General features: G+C 41.3%; 1 protein-coding gene across 1 annotated transcript in view; it reads left to right on the top strand.

Moving 5' to 3' along the window:
• The window catches only part of LOC138294140 (E3 ubiquitin-protein ligase TRIM39-like), a 286871-nt gene that overhangs the window by 215398 nt on the left and 52310 nt on the right, over positions 1–19163 (top strand). The window contains exon 6 of the mRNA XM_069233337.1: positions 5232–5374. Within this exon, the coding sequence (XP_069089438.1) occupies positions 5232–5374 (143 nt within the window). The remainder of the gene's footprint in view (positions 1–5231; positions 5375–19163) is intronic.

Below are 19163 nucleotides of genomic sequence, written 5' to 3'. Positions count from 1 at the left end.
GAAAAGCTCCCTCGTGTGGCCCACAACCCTAACACACAGCAGACTGTCATCTACAAATTGCACTCCAAACAGGGATACTAGATATCCCCTCCAATCTACTACTCCTTTATCTGTATGTCCAAAGACCCACTCTCCAAGACAGATGCAAACAGACTGCCTGGGACAGGGAACTAATCAAAAGCTAGTCATCAAGGTATGCTCACAATAAACCCTATTGGTCAACTAACTGAAACATGCCAGTTGGCATCTTGTCACTGAACAGATATCCAATGTCAATATAAAAAAAGTGCTGAAACTCATCAATGAAAATCGCTTGTTCCTGTTGACTATCTAGCACCACAATTACCAGGATCAATTCTACAACTCACTTGTGTCAACTAGCACCCCATTCGTGCACTGCAAAACATCAAAATTAATCTACCAACGCAGTCAGTCATGCAAACTATTAGGCAATCATTTCATAGAAACACTCAGACTTATCTTAAACACTGTAGTCATGTCACCCTCCAAACCAGAAGAACATGGGAGAATTTGAAGTCCTCCATTTGGATGCCCCAACAAGAAACATGGTTTTGGACCCCCATTTCCAGTGCTACCCTAGACGATAACCGTGTTTGAAAAGATAGTTACATTTGTAAGTGCGCAGACGGCTCTTACTAACCAGATCGCCACCATTCAATCAATTCCAACTAGTCTGGCATATTGAGCAAAAGTCCACAGATGGATGCTCATCAATTCAAGATCTGTATTAATGCATAAACATCACATATTATCTAATGACAGACTACTAAGTAGATGAGTATTCATAACCACAACATGGTTAGCAGATGACACAGCCTCCTTAGTGCTTGAGGTGGTAAGACAAGTTTATAAGATCATTATGAATAAATGCCAGAGTAAAAAGACTGGAGTTGAAATTGTGCAGCAGGAATAGATACGTATACATAATTGTTTTACACTAGATTGTAAATCTCTCCTAGTAGAACAGCACCCATCTGCTAATTTATCTCCATAATTTAATGACCTTCCCCTCAAAATGCATTAATTGCAGCCAACTTCTGTGATTCTGTTGCCACTCTTAATCCACTCTATCCAAACGTCATCATTCGGGACATGGCTTTAACCAGGACTGCTATCAATCCATAAAGATTTGGAACTAACACTGCTCATTATCAATCCAATGTTCTCTGCTCTACACACGTGTTATGGAATGTTCCATGACACTGACAATTTAGCCTCTTTTAAACCAATACCCCTAAAATGTAGCAAAGATCTTGCCACCCGCTTCAATAAGGTAATTCCAGAATTATTTAATTACAAAAGACAACTTCATCCAAGAACACTAGAGTGTGCCTGGAAAAAGCTGAAATTGGACTCTTTGGTAACTTAGTAACAATTTCAAATCTACTCTCTGAAACCTTTTTTCTTGATATCAAAAGTTCAAAAATCATTCAGTGGCTGTCATAAGCCTCTCATATGTCCATTCACAGGGTTGAAGTCATAGTTAACTTCATTAATGAAATGATTCACCAAGGAGTTTGCAGTAATAAAGAATGTAAAGAAAAAATCTAGCCCAAGCCTGCAGAAACCATTACATCGTCAACTCCACATCTACAGAGCCATCATTAAAAATAGAAAATATTCTCCTTGGCTCTCCGTTGCATTGCACACTGCAGATAGTCTTGAAAATCATCTGTGAATTTAAATATCCTACATCCTGCTCCAGTGAATAGACTGCCCCACAAATGGTTTGTAATGCTCTAGCTGCTCACTCTGTAGAACTACCCAAAAACCTACATAGTTCTCACCTGAAAACTGAAATTACAATCCCAAATAGACCAAATAGAAGGTTACAAGGATAGAGGAGGAAGAGGTGTGGAGACAGGAGGAAGACCTATTACTGTCTGATTCCCTCACGTAGGAGGAGGGCCGAGTAAACCTTTCAAAAGACCACAAAAACCCAAGCAAGGGGGCGGCGTCAAGGAAGAGACAGGGAAGGAATAAGATGGAAGGACACGGAATCGGAGTGGAGCCGAGTGGTGCTGATTGGGAGTGCAAGGAGGAGGGGAAAGACATAACCTAAGGAGCCAGACTCCAGAAAAATTGAGATTTGTAGGACAAAAGCACACCCCATACAGCTAGAGGAGTGAGGGAGATGAAAGAGTCATGAGGATAGAGAAGAGACCTGGACTGAAGATTGGTTTCTGCCACCAGCCAAGGCGAAGTAGTCCACCACAACTAGAGTAGTGGCTACCTGGGTGAGTAGGTGTGAACAATTGTGGTGAGAGTATTACTAGCTTTTTTATTTTTTTTATTTTTAGTTATCTCCCCTTCACATTTTCTTTGAGCCTTTGGGTATGCGGTCACCATTGTATTAAAACTGAGAAGGTGCACTTAAAGAGAAGTAGGAGAAAGGTTTTAGGGTCCAAGCACTCCTACGGAGAGGTCCAAGCTGGTGTGAAAAATATCATGATCTCTCATAGTGGGCAGCCATACAAGGAACCTCATTCTCTCCCCCCCCCCCCCTCTCCCCCTCTCCCCCCCTCTTTCCCCACTTTCAATTATGGCACTTACTGTGGCATGCTCACTATTTGGAAAGGTAAGTTTATCAGGATAACTCACAACTCCGGACTGAGTCGCTCCAAAAATAGAGAACCCAGAGAAGTTAGTCTCTCAGATGGATACCTACAAGGGTATAGTTTTATTTCCATGGGTGTTGGTGGCATCACCTACATTTACCTATAAGGAAAGAAGAAAGAAAAACATTAATAGCTGAACCCCAAAAGACAACCTACATCCTTACAAGACAAATAAGAGGCTGGACGAGGACGGCAATTGTTATATTTTGTTTTTTGGACTGTGCTAAAGTGCATTACATGTTGTTGACACCTCTATTCTATTGTGCCAATAAACTCCATTTGTACATTAGTTTGACAAGCCTTTCAAACCTTATTTCCGACCTTTCGTCTGAAAATGTACAGAAGAAGAACACAGAAAACCCAACAGATGCATACAGCCACAACTACTTGTTGCATTCAAAGCATTCCAAATGCCCCACGCCTCCGTCATCAGATTCTGCTTTTAAACTGGTTTCATACATTAAAAAGGCTGGGTTACCAACTGTCTAGTGTCCCTCTGCGGGCTGTCTAAATCCTTTCAAGTTTATTGCAGAAACTGCAAACTAGCTCAAATGCTCATCTATCATACCTCTTATAAAGAAACCTGGTCTACAGACTGATAACTCTCAGGCAAAACAAAAGTAAAGACTCACTTGCAAAACTAATCAGAATAGCAATTTGCATGCAAATGTGCAGGCCAGCTTCTGTCCTTCCAAAAGGACAATCTTCCCTAGTCCCTACAGTGGATGAACTAAGCACAATACACAGATGGATGGTAATGTAGCCCCACCCTGATACACCTCTCTGCCACTTTGTACACTGTACAATACAATTGGCCAGACTGGAGACTGTGGCCCTTTTAGAAGAGCATTGGACAGGATTGCCTTCCTTTCCAGTAGGCTCAATATCCCCACACTTATCACCATTTACTTTCAATGCCTACCAGTTGGTTGCTGGTGTTCCCCAGGACTCAACCACTATTCCATTTCTTTTCAACATCTGTCTTTTGCTGGGGCAGCTGTAATAATTCGGCCTGTCCAATTAGTTAGATTAGGGATATATCTTTCATCCACAAATTGGAGACAAAGTTGCACTACATCATCCAGTTAGCCCTACTAATCACTTTAACCAAAACCATTAAATAAGGATCCTGGCCTTCAGACCGAGAAGAAGCATCCAAGCAAGCAAATCGCAACAAAAGCCTAGGAGTCATTCTAGATGTAGACCTTGCTCTTTATTTGTAAACACTGTGGTGATATCCTCTAATAATATGATCAGAATATTAAGATCAGTTTTCACAAAGGTCTGCTTACAACACAATTTAAACAACACCTATGCTTTTGCAGTTTTACAACCAGGTTTATACCCGGGAGCCTGGACATAATTTCTAAAGAAATTAAAATTTGGGCAAAATATATCTGTAGTTAAAACTGTGGATCCATCTCACACCAGTTTTTGCCTTCAAAGGAACCCAGTGCCCAAAGTCTGGCATTTAAAGCATTGTGTATTAAAATATTGATTACTGGACAAATATTTCTATGCCAAAACTTTCTAATCCATTAACAGATCTTCTGAACCAGCTGACTGACAATTGAAAGTGCCACTCATCTGAAACTTTCACTGCAGAGAATGCACTTTCATAATAAGTAACTGAAGAAGTTCCCCCACCTAAGAAACTAGAAATTCACCTTGCTTTCAGAATACCATAACTACAAGGCACTGCAAATATTTGTGCCCTAAGTTGGCACTAACACAACTGTGGAACTACTGAACCACAATGCAAAAGAAACAAGTTGCTTTCAGTGATCCAAATAGTCACTCAAGATTTTGAAACTGAGGGTTGCTTACAGAGTTTGGCTACTCTGTACATGTTCTAGGAATCCTGGAGTCAAAATGAGTGGTGTATCAGACTGTCATTTTTTCTTATACTGTTCATAGTAGCCAGTGATTGTGAACCTTGTGTTCGAGAGATACATATATGCAGAAAGATGAGGGAGGGTTTTCTGTCATAGCCATGTATTAAAGAGCCAAAATATGATTTGTACCATTACTTGGAACAAGAGAATACTTCATAGATTAATTTGAATATCTACAGGCCCCTCCCCTTTTCACAATCCTAAAACCTAACTAGACCACCAATGAGTAAGGGTTGGTCGTGCTGTTCTACTGTGGAGATCCTGGGAGGAGTGCTTGTATAGTAGTAGGAAATATTCATATATTTATTTTGGGAGTTATCAATACACTGTGATAACTGTGTGTAGTATAGTAACAGGTAGTAGATGGGAATTACCATGTTTGTCGAACTAAAGTTTGTAGAATCTCACTTGTAATTGCAGTATGTCTATGGTAAACATGGATTTTGCATTTGTTTTTACATTGAAATGGAAGTGGGGATAACCGAGTGCTCCAATTGGTATTAAGCACAGTTTGCCTTTTTTGATATTGTGGTTGCTTTGTAAACTATTTGGTGACATGTGTTCACTCTTGAGCCTTTACTACTGAAATTACAAGGTGTAGAGTAATGACAATAAGGATTGTTAATGTATTCCTTCTGAGATTTGTATACTTTGTGAATGCCACATTTATGGTAACATGAATTGTATATTGTCCTAGGTGTAGTGGGGTGAGGTTTCAGAAACCAGACCCAGAGGTGAAGAACAAACCAGCACAAGAAGTGAAGAATCCCAAAGGAAAAGCGAAATGTGTAAGATATTATACATTTCCGAAACTTGGGCCTGCAGTAAGGAATTGTCAAGGTACACCACATAATTTGCTGTTATCTAGTGTATCTATGAAAATCTTACGACTTTTGTTGTTCTCTTGCAACATCACCCTTTTCTTTAAGGTTTAGTATATCCCGTTCCTCAGTCTGAGGACGTAAGTAGGTAGGAGGTTCTCACATTGAGGAAAATGCTTGTCAAATCAAGGATCACTCAAATGCTGCATCGCACAACTAATCATCCAGATTGCCACCATCCACTTTCTCCTGCGTTTTGCCTGTCAGTGATGCTATTTGTTAAAGAAGCAACTGAATTAGTAAAAATGGATCTAGGTGTGACTAAGTTAACTAATGAATCTAGGCCTTTTTAAAATTGTATCGGTCAGAAGGTGAAATAGTTTGTTTATCGATTGGAATGAATATTACGTGTATGCCCATTAGTCTCACTCATATGCTCTCATCGAGGCCACCTGTTGGTTCAGTCTTGTTTTTAAGAGTTGTAAACCCTTTATGTACCAGTTCCCTAGACTAGACCCCTTATTTTTTTATGTAATTTTGTATGTCAGTAGACAATTTACTGTGATGCTACTTAAGAGCATATGATGGAAGGCAGTGTCCTCTCAAATTATTCACTGGGGGCCGGTGGGCTGATGGCATGCTGAAAAATATATTTGCTTATGCGGATCAAGCAAGAGCATGTACCTCCATTAAGGAAAGTTAATTTGTAGAACGTTTTGATGGGCAATTGTGGCCTTCAGTGGTCTGGTTTTTGGATATGGATGGCGGATGGTAGTCCGATTTGGGCAGTGCTGTACCAAAAGCATCTTTAGACGGTGGTTTCTAGCTCTTTCTTGAACTTGAGGTGCTTTGTTTGGCATCTTAGATTAAGTGCCACTTCTTTAAATTGCATGTTTCAAAATGTCTGCTATATTTTCATCTTCAAACCTGGTACTTAAGCGTTTTTTTTTTTTTGTTCAAAGCAATAACAGGAGAGATGCTCCCTTAAGAAGAATCTTTGTATGATTCAGTCGAATATTGAGGATTAATGTAATTGCAATATGTATGCTTCCAAGGCATTTAACTGGAGTGAATATGCAACATGTCTCATTATTTTGATAACTATTTAATTGTTTTCTGGTCAGACCGTAAGGCGCACCACTTCAACATATCTAAAATGGCTGCTGCAGAAGTTGAGTCCATTCCTCCTCCTCCTCCTTCAATAGTGGCCCAGGCTGTGCAACTTTAAAAGTTTCAGTGGGGTCAGTAAGCATCGCAGATATATTCCACCAGTAAGCTGTATGCTGCTTTGCCCTCCCAGTGAGCTGTTTGCCACCACCATTAGCATATACTAGATGAGTTCCCCAATGACTAGGCTAGTTCCTTGACGTTTTATGTATTTTGTAATGGTCTGGCATTAATTGTAATGGTATTGGGGGACTTTGTAGTCCATGCCAATCTGTGTGAGCATAGGAGGTTTGCCCACACTATGATTAAGTTTATCCATAATGCTTTTTTTTTTTTTTTTTTAACTTGCCATTGCTTTCATGTTCCATTTTTACAGAGCTTATCATAGCCCAATGTCATACCCCAATCTGCATCTGCTGTTTGTTCTCCTATATCACCACCTTTTTTCGGTTAGGTAGGTGTTGTTTATTCTGCTATTCTCTGTTGAAAGACCTGTTTACCTAAGTTGTAATGCAAACAGGTGGTGCTGAATAGATGAAGGCTTCTGTTTCCTGCTGACCTCAAGGTTGGCTGATAAACTTGTCGATTTATTCAACTGCCCTAAGAGGTAGTGGTGTTTAGTGGTGTTGAAAGCTTTTGCTTCCTGCTGACCTCAAGGCTGCCTGGTATGCTTGCTTGTTTATTTGTTCAGCTGTCCTGCCATCTGATTAAAAGCCTCCACTTCTGCTTGGCCAGAGACAGCCTTCCAATTGATAGGAAACATTCAGTATTCTCTACAAGGCTCCACCAAATGATAGGCAATAAAATTAGCTTTCAAACACAGCCCCATGCTTGGTTTTGTTGTTTTCTCTGAAGAGAGCTATGTTCCCGTCAGCACAGTTGTTTGGTTTCAAGCCCTGCTACATGCAACTAGAGTAACCTGGATACCTTTGCTTGGAAGCTGGGGATCAGCAACCCCTCTTGGAACTCTAACCCCACCAAACTATCTTACACCCTGGAATCTGATCATTCAGCCACCATGCCCTTATGACCTTGACTGTGACCATCAATCTGTCGCTGCCATTCACACTGCAGCTATTCTGGCTCATTACATGGACCTCAGGTTAGTGCTGGAACAGTGACCTTCTAGTTTTTGATATACTCTTTTCTCAGGGACTCAACCTAGCAATAAGATTTTCAGTAAAAGAGCCTTGGCTAAAGGAACAGGACTAGTTGTGTGAAGCAACACAATGTTAGGGACAGATAAAGATTTCAGAATCCTCCACTCGGAGAGCAAAGAATATGTGCTCAGGATTCAGCATGGGGTGGGAGGGAGGGAATCAGATTATAGTCCATGTGACGGGACTTGTGCACTATTACTGTAATTGTTATATGGGTTGTTTCATTAAGGACTTGCTTCTCGGGCGGTTTGTGAAGTACTCCTGTATGGTTGTCTGTTGTGATTGTGTTCTTGAGAGTTTTCTTTCTCCTGACAGAGGGTGCACCCTAGCCACTTGAACTTGAGGATTTCCGGCTCCGAAGGATTAATATACTCATCTGCCATCCTTTTCACAGTTGATCCAGATATATTAGAACCATCACTGTCTCTGACCAGCATCCCTTCGCCCCCAGGGTTAGTCACCCATATCGATTATCTCTTCTGATACTAAGGATTAACCTCCAGGGAAAGTAATGAAAGAACATCTTCTGTAATACCCCTGGGAATTCAGGTTTGTAGCCTTTGACAGAAAGCCAAGCCCACCCCAAATTAGACTGCCCTAGCGAAGATAGTTTGACCCTATTGACAGTGGAGATTTGTTCCAAGCAGTTTCTGATGGTACCCCGTCCACCGTCCACATGGGTTAAGTCTTTGCTAGAGTCCAAGCTGAATTGCAAACTTTTCTTTAAGGAGAATCTGGTCATGAATTCAGAACTCCAAAGACACAAGCCTAGGATTAGCCTCTGCCCTGGGAATCCAGGAACAATAACTAAAGTCATACCTGCCTTTCTGAAACCCGCCACATTCATGAATACAAGTCCCATACTGCAGGGAGATCATGAAGGAGGGACTTCAAAGAACACCATCACCCAGTGAATGTGACTGTAATCAATCCCACTACTTGTACCGCTAGCCCCTCCTGAACCTTCCTATGGGGACAGTTTGAAATGTTTATGAATCATTGTCAACTGGAGTTCCTTTGTAGATCTGCTGTATTTCCTGATGTTTCCAAAATGGCGTTCATTTTCTCTTATTCAGTGGAAAACGCAGCAAATTGGTCTGTACCCCTAGTTGCAAATGATGATCTGATGTATACCCCCAAAACTAAATCGGGATATAAATCCAGGGAGAATTATATAGTCCAGTGTGTCAGTCTCCCTTTATAAACCAGTGACTCAGTAGAGACGTACTGTTCCAGGCGAAAAGAGGGGACCAAGAAGACTTCTATCCAATTTGGTAAAAGTCTTTTCTCCTGTAACAGCATGTCTCTATTGAGTTATAGATCCAATGTATACGGCATTGCTGCATTCAAAGAAGCAATACACAAGCTAATTGCCAAACATACGTACATGCAGGTAATCAATAATGAGCTGTTAAATCTTAAGCAGGGAAATGAAGGCTTACTGTCCTATAAAATACATTCTAACTAGTTTAATACTGCCAACAAACAAGCCAGAAGAAAAAAATAATTTCCTTGTTCTACAGGGGCCTGAAGGATGACTTCAAATGTTATTGCAAATGTTAATGAGATTACCTAGAGGACTGTGCCGCATTCATTGACCTAGTAGTTAAGTTGGACCATTAAAATGGGGAGTGTAAGGGGTAAAATCCAAGTTTGATTCAAAAGCAAGGATAGACCAATAGGGTACAAAAAAAAATGCTGAGGTCAAGTCATCTGACGTGGGAGAAACAGTGCAGGTGGAGGAACTCAGGCCTCCTGCCTAAAGAAGAGTGACAAAAGGCAAAAATGAAACTTCTACCTTTTCTAGGATTCTTGGGCTTGACTGGGCATTCATGGGCAAAATCCCTGGGCTTTCTCCAGTAAAGTATTGGTGATTGCCAATAGCCCCCTTCTGGAGGGTGAAAACAGAGATTCAGAGAGGAACAAGATCCACTTTTCAGGTGCCTAGGGACAGGGGATCTCGCAGTATATTTAGAATAACTTTTCTAGCACTCCTTGGTGTTTTACAGTCATAGTCACACTGTTAATCTCCACTCAGTTGCAAAAAGCACTCCTCAAACATGTTGCATTTAGGTGCTGCTGGAAATGTCTTTGGTATCGCCCTAGCCAAAAGTGTTGGTATCCCCCATGGTTTGTAAGGATCATCCTGATTTAATAAGGGCAGTGGTTGGTTCTGAATTATCTTCCGGTTTGATCACTTTTCAAAATGCACCCACCCAGTTAGGTCTGATCTGATAGATACTTCAATTTTATGAGCAATGTTCGTACTTTGGATACAGTTGCTCTTGGGGAGGGTCAAATTTAGATGGATTAACATACCCTGCCATCCTTTGCATCCTCTGCATGGGAGCTCCAGGTATACCAGAATACATTCCCTTTCCCTGTTTAGTCACCTGTATAAATAATCTCTTCCAATACTAAGGATTAACCTCAAATAAAAGTGGTAGAGAATATTTGCTTCAACAGAACCCCTGGGAATTCAGGTGAGAGTGGCCCTTGGTGTGACACCTGTCCAGCTCTCTGAAGGGCGTCTGTTTCCCTTCCTAATCCATGACGGTTCAGCATTGTTAAAATTCACAATGTATATTTTTATACACAGTCCCACTTGCTGTGGAGTGATAAACATGTGGCCTCATGTTTGCAGTGACAACCTTACCAATTTTATTTCTATGTAGAGGTACATATAAAATTAATTTTATTTTATTTAGAAATTAAGTAGGCGTTTCAAATTATTCTGATGAAGAATCCACTTGTTGCTTCATTACAGGTACACACCTAGTCCCGAAGTGTGTCTATGGAGAGCTCCTTACTAAGAGTTGATTAATCATGCATTTGACATACTGTTTCTCTACAATTGACTTGTGTGTATAAGATAAACACATGATTATTGCAGATTGTGTACCCCAATGAGGTTTTTTTTTACCTATTGTCCTCTATATAACATGCATTAATTGAAAGATGTTTGCATACATGTACACCTGCTTTCCTTGTTTTGTTCCATTGCTTTAAATTTTCCCTGGATTACTTAAGATTAATTCTACATGTCTTTGGAATAATGAAATGATTTATAGATATATCTACACAACTATTGCTGTAAATGATCCCCTTTTTGGTCATTTACTGCAGTTAGTTCCTATTTATATTTTGGTGCACAGGTTTCTCCATCATAAACATGAGTATCCTGCCCTTTTTATTGCAAGTCCATAATATGCCAATGAATTTGTAATAAGATGGATGGGAAAGCAGACAATGTTATGGAGTATCTGTCCTCGAAACTCGAAATCAGGCCCCAAATCTTCAAAGTGAATTTGATGTGGTTCACCTGGATAAGAATTCCAAAAAATCTTACGCCTTGGCTCACAAATGGTTTGGATTTTTGCCTGACTAATGCTACATGCCTTTTAGGCAGTTATGTCAATCCTTAATGGAAAATGGTGAACTTCATATTTGTCAGCCTGCGGGCCTATATGAAGAAGCCATTTTCACACCTGGTGAATGTTGGCCTACATGCATTGAAACATTTTATGAAATGTGGTTATGACACATGGACAGTTTTGTGGCCTGTGGATACAACAGTTCAAATTGATTTTTGAGAGATATGCATGCTATGCTTATGGACCTTCTTGAGCGGCTTTTTGAAGAGAATGCCTATTCTTTCTTGGAACAAATTGAGGACAACATGGTATGACACTAGCTCCGGACCCGGGCCTCCACTGCATGGCAACTTCATCAATAGGAGCAGAAGGTTTGTGGTTACCGGAGGGCAGCGCAGTCCCGTCCCAGCAGCATCAGCCATCATGGCCCATCCAAATGTCACAGCAACTATATTGCTCCTTTTGGTATAATTCCCCCCTTTCAAGACTAGGGTGGATACAGAGGACTTCACCACCAGGAGTAGATCTAGTCTCCAGTCTCATATGCAGACTTTGCCATGTCAAAACCCTAAAGACTTCTTTCCCTCAGAACATCTTCTGATCCTCAACCTCCCCACGAGGACACAAATCATCCAGCACCTGAAAGACCTCTACTGGCTCACTGTCCAAAAGAGATGCCCTTCCAGGCTCTTTACCCAAGCCTACAAAGCCCTCCACAGCCAATGACCTGACTAATTGAACCACTGCCTGATCTTCCACTAGCTGACCAGAAACCTCTGCTCCACACACCTGGCCTTCGCTCAGACACCTCATATCTGCCGCAGATGCTCTGGGGGACACTCCTCCTACCTTGTTGCCAAAGCCTGAAACACCACCCCCCCCTCCGCATTTCACCCTCACTGAGCCACTTCAGAAAGGGACTCAAGACCTGGCTCTTTAACTGATACCTGCAGCACAGTGCATGGATACCCCCGGGATGATTAGCCACACTATACAAATACTGACTGACTGATTTATGGTTATCCACTGTGGTGGCAATGATATAGGACAGTTAGTTGGAGTGGAAATTAAAATGGAGACATTATCCATCTTAATGCCTATTTCCAAATTCAAAACTTGGCTTGACAAATGTATGTATGCATCCTTGACTCAAGGGAACAATCCTTAAACACAAGTATTAAAAGTTGCTAGATTAAAAAAAAGAATAGCCAACTTTTTATGCCACACGTAAGACTTGAGAACAGCAGTGTAGGGTTCAAACCTCTGATCTACTCCCATGTGCTTATTGTAATCTAAAATGCACACAGGTTTGTGCACTTCAGCAACCAGACCCCAACCAGCCACAGGTGAAGTACTCTCATCATGGATGGTAGTTAGCATGTACACATCCCTCCTGTCTACAAATTTCAGAGCTAGCAGCACATCATTCCGCAAGGCACTGCACTGTCCCCTCAAGTTGTGTGTTTTTTTGTTGTTGTTTTTTTTTACAGACGAGCTCCCTTGGATAGCCTTTCCGGTTACAGTGGATTATGCCACAAGCAACACTGTCCACTCTGAACAACTCCTTAAACAACTGAACTCCAGTGTAGAAGTTATCTACATACAAATGGTGACCTTTGTTAAACAGTCGTCTACCAAGTTCCCACACAATTTTCTCACTAACTCCAAAAGTGGACGGACAACCAGAGGGGGATCAATTCTGGAATCCCTACCAGTGTAGAGCCGGAAACTATAAACATATCCTGTAATACTTAATTTCAGAGAGCATATAAAATTAAATTCCATCCAGTGCCCTCTTGCTAGGAATGTACTGCCTAAAAACCAAATGACCCTTGAACAGGGCCAAAGCCTTGTTTACACTTATTTCTTTGCCTCGAACATAGACCTCTGAAAACCAATCTACAAAATGGTCAAGGGCAGGCATAATCTTAGTCACAATCAGGGTGATCTCATTGTAAGGCTAAAGCATTATCAACAAAATGCAGCATCCGAAGGAGAAGCAAATACCGATTACGAGTCATGGTTGCAGGAAATATAGCTGTTGCCATCAAGGAACTAGTAGACCAATAAGAAGCCAGTGACGGCTTCCTGATCAACCCCATCGAAAAAGTCAAACCCAAGAACTTTTTCATCTCTTCCAGATTTGTCGGAATCCACTGGGTAGCTCTAGACTGAGGCCTAAGTCTGGCAGCATTGTCCCTCAAATACTGCTCCACATACAAATTAGTCTCCTCAACAATCTCTTCCAAATTGACAGGCAAAAGGTTTTCCGTATTCACTCTACACCCTGGGAGACTAGTAAAGGCAGGCAACTGTGGCTGTTCCATGTTTTGTGCAACCCAGGTGTCAGGTCTTCCAATGGGAAGCCCGCTGGCTGCTGCCCCGTTGGCACATCAGTATCCCCTAAAACAGGCCCTTCATCTGCACTGAGAGTGGCTTCATCAGAAGACTCCTCTCGGACAGAAATCTCACTGCCAGAATCTCTCCTCCTCCTCTGCCTTAGATGCAGAGTCAGTCTCATAATCATGGTCTGAAGATGACTCAAAAAGCATGCCAACATCACGCTGAGCTGTTACTCTGCGGCTAGCCATGATCCTTTCTAAGAAGTGTAACTTGACAAATGCCCCAACAACAACCAGCACTTTCTAAAATAAGTAATAAAGAAAGTGTGGCTTTATCACAAAGTTGTGTACTCAAACTATACCACTCACTTGCTGGAAAAAGCTAGACTCTTAAGCAACTACTCTGTACAGACACAGCAATCACCAATGCTGTCCCACTAAAAAGAAAAGCAAATTAGACATAATACAACACAAATATTGTGCACAAATCTAAGGACATTTTCACACCCAATCCTGCATTTAGTACACCACCTACAAACGTCATTCATGCATGGCAACAATACTCCTTTGGAGTAAATTACTTATCTAAAACATGCAACTATGCAAACCCAGGTCAACCAGTGACAAAGCCGCAACGAGCCCCAACAAAGGAAGCAAAAGCTTTGAACTAGAACAAAAAAGAGAAACTGTTATAATCACAAATGCAAATACTTTGCCAGTTGACAGACACCCCGCCACCAAACATTTAGAAATTTTCCCTGGTGTTTAGTGGTCTAGGCCGATCCACTGGGGCCCATAAGGGGGGCAGAACTGCCCAAAAGTTTCTCCCCCTTTGGGGGGTGACCCTTGCCCAAGTGGCCACCCCCACAAAAAAAAACAACCCACACAACATCCCTGGTGCCGTTGTGGCTTCTACGCCCCCCCACCAACCCCCCCGGGGCAAAACGGCTTAAAAATAAGCCTATCTGCCCCCAAGGGCTTAAAACATTATGCCCCCCTAGGGGAGCTGCCCTTGCCCAAGGGGCCACCCCCTGCACAAAAAAAAAAACACATACAAAATCCCTGGTGCCTAGTGCGCATTGTTGATGCCCAATCGTATTGTGATCGGGCAGCAGGAATGCTAAAAGAGGCATCGAGGGGGAAAAGGAAAACCCTTTCCTTTCTTCTGATGCCTCTTTTGTAGCAATTCCAACCCCCCCCCCCCCCCCCAAAAGCCGGCAGAGAAACACTCCCATTCCTCCCTCGACCCAAGCGGTGTTGCCCAGGGCGTAACCATTACATCCAAGGCACCACAGGGGTTAAGCATGAACATGGTTTATGTTCATATTTTGTGTGTGTGTGTGTATATATGTATATGTGTGTGTATATGTATGTGTATATATGTATATGTGTGTGTGTGTGTATATATATATATATATGTATATATATATATATATATATATATATATATATATGTAAGCATTTCAAAGATTGTCCCTGTTTTGGCATGTACTAGCGCACTTAATTCAGCGGTGGTGCTGGTGACGGCAGGACACTCCGTAATTTATCAACAACATTCATGAAATACTTCACGAACGACCGCACTCCGGGATCTCTTGTTTCACAAATTTCATTTATTCAGGCTCAGTTAACTTCGTCTACAGCTCAACAATCACCTGCCCTACGCGTTTCGGTCTGAGAGACCTTGATCACAGGCATTTCCGGTAGGGGGTTTCTGTTTCCACATTTATATCTACAGATAACAATTCATTAAGACTCAACATATTTCTAAATGCACTTAGAAAATACTTCTCTCTGCTTGTTAAGTTTAATAACTGCGGTCTACACAACTAAAACTCTCCCATAATTTCCAAATAAATCCAATTATTAACTGGTGCACTATAAACTTATAATGCTGCATTCTGGGAGTTGTAGTTACCGCAAAACAAAACCAATTTAACCAATCTGTTGATACACCTCATAAATGTGCGTATGTGACCTACTGTCCATGTCTCCCCCCATAATAAAAAAACTAAAATATTAACCTAACTGAATATTAGCTGCAAGTGCTGCAGAATAGAAAATAGAAAAAACAGTGTTTTATGATTATTTGCAATGGCTGCCATGTAAAATTACAAATGTACAAATAACTCCTCATCCTGATTCATCCCCATAGGGGTCAAGGTTCGAATCTCCAAGATGTGTTTAGACTCCAATTGTCGTAGTCTCTTTTCTCTGTCCCCTCCTCGTTCACTTATGGGGACATGGTCAATCGCATAGAAAGTCATTGTTTCCCATTGGCTATCATGTGCCAACTCCATATGCTTAGCCGTGGCGTAACTTCTGTCTGTGTTGACGATGGCACGAATATGTTCAAGGATCCTTTTCTTTGTTTCACATATGGTGCTCCCAACATACTTTAAACCGCAGGGGCATTCAATAACATATACTGTGAACCTGCTCTTACAAGTGATATGTTTAATGCTTTTTGTAACACCATTACCAATGGTGTATTCCTTGGTGTTTTTCGCAATTTTGCAAGCCTTGCAATTGCCACATTTCCAAAAACCTGTTTTTTTGAGGCAGTTGCCCCTTTTCTGAGAGCTAAAGTGACTTTTCGTGATTCTGTCCCGCAAATTTGGTGCTCTTCTAAAAGTCATTTGAGGAAAGTCTCCCATAATCTCCTTTACTGTAGGATCCAATTGGAGAATAGACCAGTGTTTGGTTAGAATCTTCCGTAACTGGGAGACATTATTGGAGTATGTTGTGATGAAACGTATAGGATCCTCCGATTGACCTTCCAACACAAGTTTTTTTATGAACTAATTCTGTTCTCGAAATCTTTTCCACTCGCTGTTTTGACTTATTAATACATTTCCTGGGATATTGTCTGGAGATAAATCTTTCTTCTGAGGCCTTTATGTGTTTAGCAAATTCTCCAGATTCTGAACAAATTCTTTTTATCCGTGAGAATTCACCATATGGTATGTTCCATTTAGTATTAGGTGGGTGAAAACTATTGGCATGTAACACTGAATTTGTGGCAGTAGATTTTCTGTGTAATGTGGTATGCATCTCTCCTTCTCTTATATAGATTTCTGTGTCCAGGAACGTCACTCGTGTGTCACTGATTTCATAAGTGAATTGCAGTTTGGCAACAGTATTGTTCAGAACGTTAAAATATTCTTTAAATTCAATTTGTGCCATCCCAAATTAGAAATAAATCATCAATGAATCTTAACCAGCTAATGACTTTCTGCTGGAATCTTTCATTTTCTTCTGCCCATGCTATTCTCTGTTCAAACCAGCCCATTGTTAAGTTCGCAAAATTAGGAGAAAAGGAAAAGCCCATGGCTGTTCCTTTTATCTGTAAAAATAACTGCTGGTCAAACTGAAAGAAATTATTGGTAAGGCAGAGATGGATCATTTCTAAAAGCATTTCATTATGTTGGGCAAATTGAATATTTCTTTGGCTCAGAAAGTGCCTACATGCCTGGATGCCAATCTGATGTTCAATATTGGTGTATAGTGAAATGACATCCATTGTTATCAACTTATATGAGTCCTGCCACGGAATGCCATCCAAATGTCTCAATAAATCCCCTGTGTCTTTCAAATATGAATTTAAGTTACACGCCACTGGTGCTAAAAAGAAATCAATATAATTTGATATAGGTTCCAATAGAGATTGATTCGCTGAAACTATTGGCCTCCCAGGTGGATTTTTTTAGATCTTTGTGAATTTTGGGAAGAAAATAAATTGTGGGAGTGACCGGATGTTCAACTGTCAGGTATTTAGCCTCCTCTTGATTAATGAGGCCATGTTCTATCCAATTTTGTAAATATGTTTGAATCTGAACTGCCACATGTTTCGTAGGATTGCTATTTATGGGTTGATAATAAGTTGCATCTGATAGTTGTCGCATTGCCTCCTGTACATATCTGTTTTTATCTTTAATTACAATATTCCCGCCTATATATATGTGTGTGTGTGTGTGTATGTATATATATATATATATATATGCAAAAAACAAAGGAGAACTCTGGGAAGTTCCCAATTTTAGGTGGAGAGCTGCTCTAGTAAGGAGCACCCTGCAACACCAGCGACACTCTAGATTTGCTCACCTCAAATGTCTGCTGATCTAGCAAAGTCTTTAAGCATAGGATTAGCACAGTGCTATCCTCGCCGAGCTAGATAATGACAACGTCTTTTGCCATTTGTACAGCAAAATCTTTAAGCATAGGATTGACATAGTGTCATCCTTGCCGAGCTGTAAAATGACAAAAGCCATTTACCACTCCAGGCACAATATTACAGCTTTGGACTGGTCAAATACCATCCAAGCCAACCTGGAATGAGTAAAGCAACCTGTCGCTGGTGTTGCAGGGTGCTCCTTACTAGAGCAGCTCTCCACCTAAAATTGGGAACTTCCCAGAGTTCTCCTTTGTTTTTTGCATAATTTATGCGTCGCTCTATCCCTTCGGCCCTCGGCACCGCACCGACCCCCGCAGACCACGCCCGCAACCTTGGCTTCATCTTGGACCCTCTTCTCACCATGACCAAGCAAGTCAACGCCGTGTCCTCCGCCTGCTTCCTCACTCTCCGCATGCTCCGCAAGATCTTCCGCTGGATCCCCGCCGACACCAGAAAAACCGTGACCCACGCCCTTGTCACGAGTCGCCTGGACTACGGCAACACCCTCTACGCCGGGACCACCGCCAAACTCCAAAACCGCCTGCAACGCATCCAAAACGCCTCGGCCCGCCTCATCCTCGACGTACCCCGCAACAGCCACATCTCCGCACACCTGAGACACCTGCATTGGCTCCCAGTCAGCAAAAGGATCACCTTCCGTCTTCTCACCCACGCACACAAAGCCCTCCACAACAAGGGACCGGAATACCTCAACAGACGCCTCAGCTTCTACGTCCCCACCCGCCCCCTCCGCTCCGCTGGCCTCGCACTTGCTGCCGTCCCTCGCACCCGCCGCTCCACGGCGGGTGGGAGATCTTTCTCCTTCCTGGCGGCCAAGACCTGGAACTCCCTCCCCACCAGCCTCAGGACCACCCAGGACCACTCCGCTTTCCGGAGACTCCTAAAGACTTGGCTGTTCGAGCAGCGATAACCCCCCCTTTCCCCCCTAGCGCCTTGAGACCCGCACGGGTGAGTAGCGCGCTTTATAAATGTTAATGATTTGATTTGATTTGATTTGAAAGGGTTTTGGTTTGATATATATATATATATATATATATATATATATATGTATGTGTGTGTATGTATGTATATATGTATGTATATGTGTGTATGTATATGTATATGTATATATATATATATATGTGTGTGTATATATATATGTATGTATATGTGTATGTATATGTATGTGTGTATATATATATATGTATGTATGTGTGTATATATATGTATATGTATATATATATGTATGTATATGTGTGTGTATATATATATATATATATATATATATATATATATATATATATATATATATATATATATATACACACACACACATGAACATATACCTACCAGGCTGGTAAAAGTTATAACTGCACACCTTCAAAAAGTTACTAATTCAAAATTGTGTTTCTGCTGTAACTGGATTAGCGGCACATAATATTAAAGAAACTACATGATGCAGACTTCTGCTACAACCAGTGGAACACAACAAACTAGAATACTACAATGTAATTGTGATACCTCTCAGGTACTTCGTAGAGTTCTTAAAAAAAAAATAAAAAAAAAAATGTTGATGATCGACCAGGTTAGT

The sequence above is a fragment of the Pleurodeles waltl genome, chromosome 4_2, assembly GCF_031143425.1.
Source record: "Pleurodeles waltl isolate 20211129_DDA chromosome 4_2, aPleWal1.hap1.20221129, whole genome shotgun sequence".
In the NCBI taxonomy this organism is placed as follows: Eukaryota; Metazoa; Chordata; class Amphibia; order Caudata; family Salamandridae; genus Pleurodeles; species Pleurodeles waltl.
This window is presented reverse-complemented; position numbering and strand designations above follow the sequence as displayed.